The sequence below is a fragment of the Papilio machaon genome, chromosome 2 (genome assembly GCF_912999745.1).
Source record: "Papilio machaon chromosome 2, ilPapMach1.1, whole genome shotgun sequence".
NCBI lineage: Eukaryota > Metazoa > Arthropoda > Insecta > Lepidoptera > Papilionidae > Papilio > Papilio machaon.
Genome location: NC_059987.1, coordinates 4,578,315 through 4,589,013, shown reverse-complemented (window position 1 = coordinate 4,589,013; position 10,699 = coordinate 4,578,315). Strand labels below are relative to the sequence as shown.

The 10,699-nt window shown below is 32.3% G+C and overlaps 1 protein-coding gene and 1 long non-coding RNA gene across 2 annotated transcripts; both read right to left on the bottom strand.

Moving 5' to 3' along the window:
* Positions 1-513: 513 nt before the first annotated feature.
* LOC106718705 (HEAT repeat-containing protein 3) lies at positions 514-4,392 on the bottom strand. The gene is made up of 8 exons (XM_014512863.2): positions 4,196-4,392; positions 3,833-4,084; positions 3,637-3,742; positions 2,927-3,448; positions 2,570-2,804; positions 1,888-2,155; positions 998-1,297; positions 514-650 (listed from the first exon to the last, which is right to left on the bottom strand). Exons 1-8 carry the CDS (start codon positions 4,319-4,321, stop codon positions 540-542), a joined length of 1,920 nt encoding a protein of 639 aa, XP_014368349.2. The 5' UTR covers positions 4,322-4,392; the 3' UTR covers positions 514-539.
* A 2,703-nt stretch (positions 4,393-7,095) lies between these two features.
* On the bottom strand, positions 7,096-7,707 carry LOC123722549. The gene is made up of 3 exons (XR_006756515.1): positions 7,672-7,707; positions 7,297-7,373; positions 7,096-7,223 (listed from the first exon to the last, which is right to left on the bottom strand). It is a non-coding gene; the product is annotated as an uncharacterized LOC123722549 (long non-coding RNA).
* Between the last annotated feature and the right edge of the window lie 2,992 nt (positions 7,708-10,699).

Here is a 10,699-nt window from a genome sequence, read left to right as displayed (position 1 = left end):
AATACAAATTTTAATAATACTTGTCAGAGTTTTTATTTAATATTTTGTTTTTGTACATGAGGATTTATTTACATAGCATATATTTAAGAATATAATTTTTTTTTTTATTAAAATCATGTGATATTGCCCAAAATTATTTATTTAAAAGAACATTTTTTAGTTACATATTAATTAAGTCAATGTTTGGCATTATTTATTAGTGATAAATACTTTATATAATGTACAAGATTCCTAATAATTTATAAGAGTTATATTTATATCGGGATTGCTATTTTTTGTTATTGATATGCCTGTTGTTTAATAAATATTTATTCTTCACCATTTTTTTATTTAATGTTCCTAATTTCATAATGTTACGCAAATAAATAAAACTAGAAATATATTCCAATTTTTTAATAATAGATATTATGGTACACTTACCATAAACAAAATAGAAATTCTTATACTAAAAAATACAAATATATATGATTTATTACACATTTAATATTAAAGTTAAAAAACAATTACTTGTAGTTCACTTGTTGCATCTTGAATATCTTCTATAAATTAGCAACTCGTCCCTTCTTGTACTTAATAAATCTCGGTAAATTAGAAGTAGCAGTGGATACGAGAACTTTATATTCTTTAGGAAGTTTTCTTTGTTGTCTTGCCTAGAAAGATAAATAAAAACAATATAACATATTTTATATACATAGCCAATATTGAAAATAACAAAGTCAAGATAAAAATGTTACATATCTATCATCTAGGCCGGGGATCCCCAAACTATTTTGGACCAGTGACCCCTTTTCAAAAATGAACTGTTACCTCAGACCCCCATGGTCAAATTACCTACTTTTAAGATCAATTAATATAATTTTTCATTCTGACATAGGTCAATAGAAGAAGACAGAGTGAAACTTAGCAATGCTTTAAGTTAGATATCGACCACTTTGGGAATCCCTGATCTAGGCATAAAAATAAAAACATATAAAATTAAAAATCAATGTAAACTCACCTTATTCTTTAGTATAGGAGCTAGTATAGACAACTTTTCAACCAATTTAACTTTAGCTGCTAATTCATCGGTCTCATCTTCAGAATAAAGGTCTACTAATGTGTCAATAGCTTCAGCCAACACCCACACTTCATTTTCTTTATGAGCCTGCTCAAGTATGAAGTCGGTAATGGCACATATCACATTTGAACTTGTTTCATTCAACTTGTTCACAAGTAACAATGCCAAGATTCCAATCATACGTATAAGATTTGATCTAATCTCTGGAACTTGACAATCCCTGATACCTGTTATCATCATCTAAAAGGAAATCAAAAAATTACTACCAATGTTTATCAAACCTAAAAAAAAGATAGTCCAAGATATTGATGGGTCCTACGTATAAGGGCCAAAGTAACAAATTCATGATTTTTACTTTTTTATGTTAAAAGCTACATCTTAGTCTAGTTAACAACATGCACTAAACACCAATACACGTTTACAGCTGTAAACGTGTTTTTTGCTAAAGTAAAAGGAACTATGCGACCTATTTTCATATACGGTTGAAACTTTGAGAGCCACTCCTGTAAAGTTGTCAATTTGCACATTAGCCCTTATTCGTAGGAGCCATCAATATATGTCTCTAATACCTCATAATTCATACACTTGATGGATTTGAAAAATCATAAATAAGCATAAGTTCTAATTTAAGGGACACAAATTAAAAAAAAACCTTTCAAGTGGTACTAATTAAAAAGTGAGTGTAAATAGTGTAAGGCATTGGGAATAGCCTATGACTAGCGAATTGACAACCTAACAATCATAAAATGAGTAAATGACATTTTATTTATGCAAAACAAAATAAATAGAGCAAGTTAAATGAAACTTTTTATAAATAACAAACATTTTACCTCAATGTCTGATAAAGACAAGTCTCTAAACAGATCACATTCTCCGGATTTGCCATTTTCCCTGAACTTTATTTTATCCAAGGCAGCTCTCATTACAGCGGTTGCAGATTCCAGTATGTACAGGTTCTCTGAGCTCTCCTTGAACACCAGCTTACCAACATCTATCCATATCTTGTAAATACCGTTAACACCACCCAAGTTGTCAACAGGCAGGCTGGACAACATGTTGTTAACACACAACAGTGCTCGTGTTTGTAATGTATGCAGTCTGAAAACGAATTATTTAGTAAAAAAAAACATACTTTGGGGTAAAACTTTAGCATTGTAATCTATATATATAAAAGAAAGTTGTGTTAGTTACACTATTTATAACTCAAGAACGGCTGAATCGATTTGACTGAAAATTGGTGGGCAGGTAGCTTAGAACCAGGAAACGGACATAGGATAATTTTTACTCCGTTTTCTTTTTTTTTTTTTATTCCGCGCGGACGGAGTCGCGGGTTAAAGCTAGTACCTTATAAATACTTTTACATATTTATAAGTGGTCAGTCAGGTAAAGTACCGTTTAAAATCTATGAACAGTTCACAACAGAAATCTTACATACCCAAAAGACATAATTACAAGAGTAAAAGAAAAAAAATCAGTAAATAGGATTCGTTGACATTTCAATAGGGAACTTACTTTTTATGAAGTAATTTTGATCCTTCATATTCCTTTAGTATTAACATAACGTTTTCCGCAGGTAGCTGTGTTCTTGCCCAAACTTTCTCAAATATATTCAATGAGATTAATGCTTCTAGAATCTCTGGTGGCAGCTTATCTTCTGCAAGAACTACTCCTTCCCCGTTACTATCCTCATCATCCCCCACTTCATCACTATCTGATGATTCAGGTCCTTCCACTTGATCACTTGCATCTGTTAGATAAAAAGGAAAAAAAATAATATATTAGAATAGAAAGTATTTTATTATTAAGGTACAAGTTTCCGAACAGTATATTGGTGTTAAAATGGTGATTAAATTGAAATATGTTACTTACCATCACAGGAACATATATTTGCTATAATCTCAATCGACCTTTGCTGTGCATCCAAAATCTGTGACGCTGATTTCAACTGACAGTCTAACATTTGTGCATCTTTTCCTTTCGGTGGCTCAAACTTTCCACTACCATCATTCAAAGGCACAATACTAGAGAGTTGGTTGCAAACTAACCTATGATCAATTGATAATGTCATCGCTAATATTGAAACTATTTGATTTATAACATTCACTGGTAAAACGGCCATATTACCACCACAAGTGTTAATTATTACTCCAGCAGATAACGTTCTTATCAACAATATTGACGGATCAGTATCTTCTATACTCATAAGCTCTTGTAATTGTTTTTCACATGTCAACTTTATTTTTTCCATAACGTCCGGATTGTCTTCAACCACAACGAACAAACATTGCAGCACAGATGCAACTATGTCACAACCAAATGTACCTATGTCCAGATACTTTGGTAGCAATATACTTAAAACTCTTGATTGTCCTAAATATTTTACAGCCAATTCTGGAATTGTAAAAAAAAATAATTGTTTAATTTTATAACCTGCATCGGGCCAAAGTGGATGACTATGGTCTAGTCACCCCTAACTTAGGGCAGGCACAGAGCCCCACAATGGGGATGTATAACAAGCTGATGATGATGATGATGAAATTTTGTAACACATTGTGCCTTAAGTATTTTATAGAAATTACCTGAACTCTCACACAGATTTAGTAAAAGATTTATGCACTGTATAAAAGTATCAACATCCTCCATTTTTGTCTTAGAATTATTATCTGGGGTCCAATTTTCAGCATGCTGTAAATAATAATTGTATAAAATAAAATTATTTACATGATTAAAAAAACAAAAAGACAATACTTGATATAAACATTATATTCAAATTACCTTATCAAACCAACATATTAAAGGCGTCATAATATCTTGTTCCATCAAGGAATCACACACTTCTAGCTGCACTGCAGAAAGATTCCGCAATGAACCTGCTGCAGCATTTCTGACTGATCCAGCAGGATCCAATAACAAAGGCGCTACAGCTTTAACTACTCCTCGTTCTATCGCCTGCTCTATATTTTCCGGACTTTCAATAATAAACGCAAAGGTTTGCAAACCGCAGTATTTCTCTTCCACATTTGCCGCCTGTAAGAAATTGTAATCTATACTTCTTGGTAAATTCTTATAGCAAATAAACGAAAGATAACTCATGTGCATCTGTCGTATAATAATTTATATTAGGAAAATAGAACTTACTTGTAGTTGATCCAATATTGTTTGAATCACATTTTCCTTTGAATCCACCGGCAGTTCTTCATCGGAAACATCTGCGACTATGTTATTTTGAGTTTTATTTGGCTTACGTTTCCTAACTTTTCCCATTTTTACCGGATAATTCTTCTTTTTAAATAACACAAAAAAGAAATAACCTTAAACCAACGTGACTTTATATCTTTGACGTTTGCTTTCAAAATGACCATTTTGACAGTGATGGCGTGACTTTTTTCGTGTCAGTTATGCTTAAAGATTTGGGAGTTTACAGCCAGACAATTGATAAATTACTCGTCTAAAGTTGAATTATTTTACATTACATCTGAACCGACCCTTACAGATCGGCTAAAAATATACTGATCGAGTTATGAGTTGTGGGGACCATTGTATGTAATCCTAAATTTACACTAATACAGGCATAGTTTTTTTATTATATTAAGCATGTATAAATAAATACATTTACTACTTCTTATTAAAAGATCTCCTTATGTTAATGCAAATAATATTTTTAATGTATATTTGTTTATTAACAATTTAAGTTTTTTGGTGACAACTTTGCTTGTACCCATGGTTTTGCAGTTTTCAATGGACTTTCTGGCTAAAGATTTTACAGATTTACGGAATAAACGATGGCAGATGGCGTTGTTAGTTTAGTTTTAATTTTAAGTACTCACATATTGAATTTCGTTTCAAAGATTATAAAAAGATTTTTACTTTTATCCTGGGTTATTTTAAAAATGGGCTCTCACCAATAACCGTAAACTGAGTTCGGAAAACCTCTGGGTGTTTCTATTCAAGGACTGGCAACTAGCACTAGCTCCTTGTTATTTTGAATTTAATGTAAAATAATTAATGAGAACATTTCCCGGACCCCTGTATGACATGATTATTGAAATTGTCCTTTTAAAATTTTGAAAGTTTACTATGTTTGTCGTTTGTTATTTACTACGGGGGTTATAGTAGAAAATACGATATGTAGGTATTTATAATAGAGAAATGCTTTTTTATTCCTATCTTTTATGTGTAGCATAAAGTATTGCATTCCAACGATCGTCTTAATTTTTATCTTTAAAAAATAAAAATATAAATCTATCCGAAATATTAACGAGCAAGTCGGCCACGGCAAATAAGGCTTGGGTGCTATATGTTGGGGCGGCATCTTTGAGCGCACTCAGCCGGTCGCCTCATTTACATAATCGTATGTTTCAAAATCTTGCCGCGGAACGACGGACTTGTCGACTCCCCATACCCTGTAGTGTTGTGCAAGATAAAAGATTTATTTAGTCTTTATCGACGCCTATTTATGATATAATATTATCCTATTTTTTTATTATTATATTATTCAGATATGACATATTGTTCATTTTTATTACTTTTTACTAGGCTGTAACTAAAATTGGTACCGAAAAAGTTTACCTATGTATGCCAAATTATTTTATTTATGCTATAACTAATTTACATAGAAAATACTTAAAATCGTAATTTAATGATAATTGCTAACCGATGTTGTTTAAATCGTGGTTTATTTAAACATTCTTCTTCTCAGTCACCTGATAAAAAAATGACATAAAATTAACAAAGTCGGGTAGAACATCACTAGAGTGCACAAGACGGCTGTGCGGCGCCCGGTAGCCGCTTCTACGGCTTTCTTCATAAATCAAAATGTTGTTTTTGTGTGTTATCGGCGGATAATCGGCGGCCGCTACTTCGATGCCATCCGCATCGCTTCACCGCCTCGTCGCACCGGCCTTCATTATCTTCTCGTTCGATTTTTATCTGAATTAAAACTAAAAATCGACCCACAAGTATCGGCGCCAAGTCTACTTCAAAATGGACGCTATTAAAAAGTTAAAATGGATAGATAAAAGTCGGATAATAACCAAAGCATTATGATTATGGAGCCCGTAACAGAAGTGACTACTCTAGATTGGAATGCATACAAGATTTAGTTAAGGGTTTTAAAATGTAGTTACAAATAGGTACTACTGATTCTGAAGCTATCTACGATCTTGTACTTTGATAATATAATATAAAGTATTTATGGGAACGTTTTAGTAATTTTGCCATTAATAATGAAGCGGATAGATAGTTTCAATTTATTTACCTACGCTTAAATATTGGTTTAAAAATGTTTTAATTGTTATTTTTCAAACTTGATAAGCTTAATTAATAATCGCATTAAATATGCATTGGCATTAGCATTTCCATTACTTGTGCCGTCAGTCAGTTACAAGATGGACGCGGCTGGCGGATGGCGGGCGGCAAGCGGCGGCGTCGTGTCGTGTCAGCACATCTACATCTACTTCGTCTAATTGCGCCCCCGCCGCGTGATGGATGGGATCGCTAGTCACTTGCCGACACCCCCGCCCCCCGGCTCCGCGTGCTCACGAACACCCCCTGGCGGCGAACCCCACAACAAGGGTTGTTCCCAGAAATTCCATTATCATTCGCCTCGTTTCACATTTGACAATACGCCGTACTTTTCGGAATCTAATAACAAAAAAAATATATTAGAAACAATTTTATGGCTAAGTTAAAGATCTTTTTCTTGTTTGAAACCAAACTTTGACAAGAAGAACATACCCGTTCGGCAAGAAGATAGCATAAAGTTCTCTTAATGTTAACATTATTCAAGATCTGATATCAGAGATGATAACCAAAAAGTCAACATAAAATTAACATAAAGTTAACATAAAGCTCTCTTATGAGCCATCTAGCGCCATCTTTTAGAGATCATTAAAAAGATATCAGAAAGATAACGTTTTTATGTTAAAATTAAGAGGCTAGTGTAAAATTAAAATCGACATGGTAAATAGGTTTAATTATTGTTTATTTGATAACACAATGAATAATAACGATATGACATACCAATATAAATAATCTTATTATTAAAATTATAAATACTTTTACGGCTCAAGTAATGATATAGGAGTTTTAAATGTTGGTGGTGGTTGCTGATCCTTTTGGCTCACGTACGTGGCAGGTGGCATTGGTATATTATTTATTCCGCTATCTGAAAATAAAGTGTTTTATTAATAAGGAACAAAATAATTATATATAATTGAACAACTTTATTTGTTACATACCCTCATTATCAGAAGAACTTGACGATATTATCCTCTTTCTACTTTTAGTTTCTTACTTTTACATCTTGTGTTGAATCCTAAAAAAACATCAAATTAGAAATTGAAAATATTCATTAAATTTTAGCGCATTCTAAATTTTATCAGACACTTTTACAAAGACGATGCTGATAAGTTTTTTTTTTATTATGTATGAATGTATGAATTAAATGAACAAAATTGTATACAAATGTTTAAAGTTAGAAATATTTTAAAAAGTAAAATATTTAAACTGCATTTAATTAAAATAGCGACGAGCATCGTCTTACAACAATTTTAAATAATTTAATTAGTTATAAAATATGAAAAAATGTGTTTATAACCTATATTCATACTTACAAGTTTATTTGTTCGGCAATTAAATTCTTGATAACTAACTGAATAATAAGAATCACAAATACTATTAATTATATTTTCAACCAGTATGTTAAGTCAAAAATATTACGTTTATGTTGTAATAATTGAATAAAAACACTTAGCAATGCCGAACGAATTACGATGCAATTCACGCTTGTCAACAATCACTCTTTAATGGATGAGTGAGAGGTCCGTATAGAACAAAATGGCCGCTGTTGGTTTTTAAAAGTTTTATTAACAATAAGCCCAGAAAGCAAATTTGTGCTATTCATTGTAACGCGATGTAGCATTTTTCGTTTCCGCGTAATTTTATTCTTACGATATCTCCTAAACTATTAGACAGAATGATATAGTTTCAAGGGCAAATATAATCTACATTAAATTCTCTTGGTAATGAACATATTTATTTACATAAGGGTTAATACTGAACTTGAATAATAGCGTCGGAAATAGGGCAAGAATTTAATTAATGTTTCGTAAAGAAAAAAATGGTTATTGTGAGAAAACTATAAAAGATAGATATATGCTATCGCGGACTTTTATTTAGCACATTTAAAGAGCTACAATTCGCCATACGTCATTTTGATGTAGGTCTTATAGTTTAGCCTACGTAAACGCTGAAAGCAAAAATGTCCCTAATTTTCGCAACAAATTTTGAAGCTTATTCAAAATCTACTAGTCTTCTAGTTATTTAAAAAAAAAAAACAAACAAACCACCAGGGGCGGAGATTCGCGGTAACACACATAAAAAAAAAAAATTCAGTCGAATTGATAACCTCCTTCTTTTTGAAGTCGGCTAAAAAAATATGTCCTCGAAAAGTCATCATTTAGTTATCATTGAGATTGCTTTAAAATTACATCGACAAAAAGTTATCGAAAAGACAACATTTTGCTGAGCTCTAAAAGTCAACATGTTTCAGACAACATTATGTCATCTTTCTGACTTTTATGCCGAACGGGTAGGTATACCAAAAGTACGTTGATTAAAGGCAGTATTCAGGTGGCCGCTTGCTATTTGCTACCTTATTAAAAAAAGCGTATTAAAGAAACATTGCAATTAGTTGAATTTGTAACATTCCGAAGTAACTGTTAACATTTCGTGTTTTATGTCGTCTAAACTTCTATAAACATATAAGAAAAATACGTCCTGATGAGCATCACAAGAAGAGTTTTCACATGCATTCCAGGACAACGAATATTTATAGCCGTCATAAAGTTGACTCGCATAAACACTACGGAGAAATAAACTTCTCGTGTTTTTATTATCTAATAATATCTTATTTCATTTATGTTATTAATGTTTAGTAACCTATAACTTACATATTTTCATTCTAATATTATAAAATGTTAATACTCACGTTTGCTTGTTTTGGGTAAACTCTGTAACAACTGAACGGATTTAAATTCTATTTCCAAAGTAAGGAAGTTGGTTGGATTATCTACTTAAAATTAACATAAGCCTATGGTATTAGCGTGTATTTATCTGTAGTAATACATACAAGGTGGATGAACTGTACCAAGTGACACTAAATTGGTTGGATTATAGCTACATTTAGGTTCGTTAATTGTTCACCGATTTGATGACTACGGTTTTTATTTAATTACAAGTAATCCTGATAAGTTCTAAAACTTCAAATATGATCAAATAAATTCTCAAGAAATATAGTATAAATTCATATTATGATTCGATTAAATAAAAAAAATATTAACCTTTGGTAAGGAAGGCATGCTAGCTTCATTGACGATGAATTGTATTTCGTCGTATGCACATGTACGGCTTCACTAATAACGTAATAAAAAGGGGTGTGCGTAGAGTATTGATTACGTGCATGTCGACAGAAATCCGTCTTTTCCGTTTCGTTGAATAGAAAGGAAGTGGAAAAAACGATCAATATTTGGACAGAATTGATTACAACGCGCACGACCGGACGCGAATATGCGTTCCCGCCGGCGCTAATAAACTGAGCGAACCCTTGAATTACCCACAGGATGGGATTTTTGTCAGATTCATGCCAACTCGACCGTTTTCAAATTACTGCTGTCACAACTGAGCAACACAAAACGTTGTTTTTTTCCTAAGTTCCAAATCCATTCATTTGTGATAGATTAAAACGGATATCGAACCGGGCCCGGGGGAGCTCTGATTTCGCATTGAGTCCATCAGACGCACTTCCGCGACACAATTGAACCCTGCTCCTATTTAAATCGACTTCGGGTTTTTGCGCCGCTTTCATTCGCATTCCATTATAGCTTCTACGTAATTGGAAATCACGTTTTCAATTTATACCAAAATCGAATCTATTAAATCGAAGATAACTGAATGGAGGCTATTCTGAGTAGCATCGTTATATTATATTTAATATAATTTATTCATTGTTTAACTAACACATTTCTTTAGTTCTTTTTTAACTACTGCGTATTTTTCACGCATCAATTTGAATATCAAAAACATAGTAGGTGAATTTTGTATTCAATGAACAAATATCCAACTTAAAGATGTTTCTGAGAGCTAATGGAAACGTTAGGTTAAGTAAATTCAATCACCCTTAGGGTGAATGTTTCCACTCGCCACCGCCGCCGAGGCGCCTACATAAGGAAGGTGATGGCAAACATTTCCCCCAAACAAAACCTTTTAATCTAAGTGGTTCATTGTTACGCTTTCCGTTACTTTATCTTAGAAACTAAACATGTAAAGTTAAACACATCTACGCACACATGACGTAAATTTTCTTGGCTTTTATTGTGTTCCTATCGAAATGGGTTGGGAGGGGGAAAAAGAACAAACTCATTTATTATTTTAGCTGTGCCTAAAGTCATGAAATTCTGAAATGGTTTTTCCTTTTAAGTGTTTCTGCAACAATGATGTATACCTACCTACTTTATAATACGTACATCGTACGTTATGATTTAGTACATTTAGAAAAATAACTTTAAATAAACCATGTAGTCTATAAGGATATTGTAATTCTAATAAAGCCTAGTATTCTACAAATAAAGCATTCATTTCTAA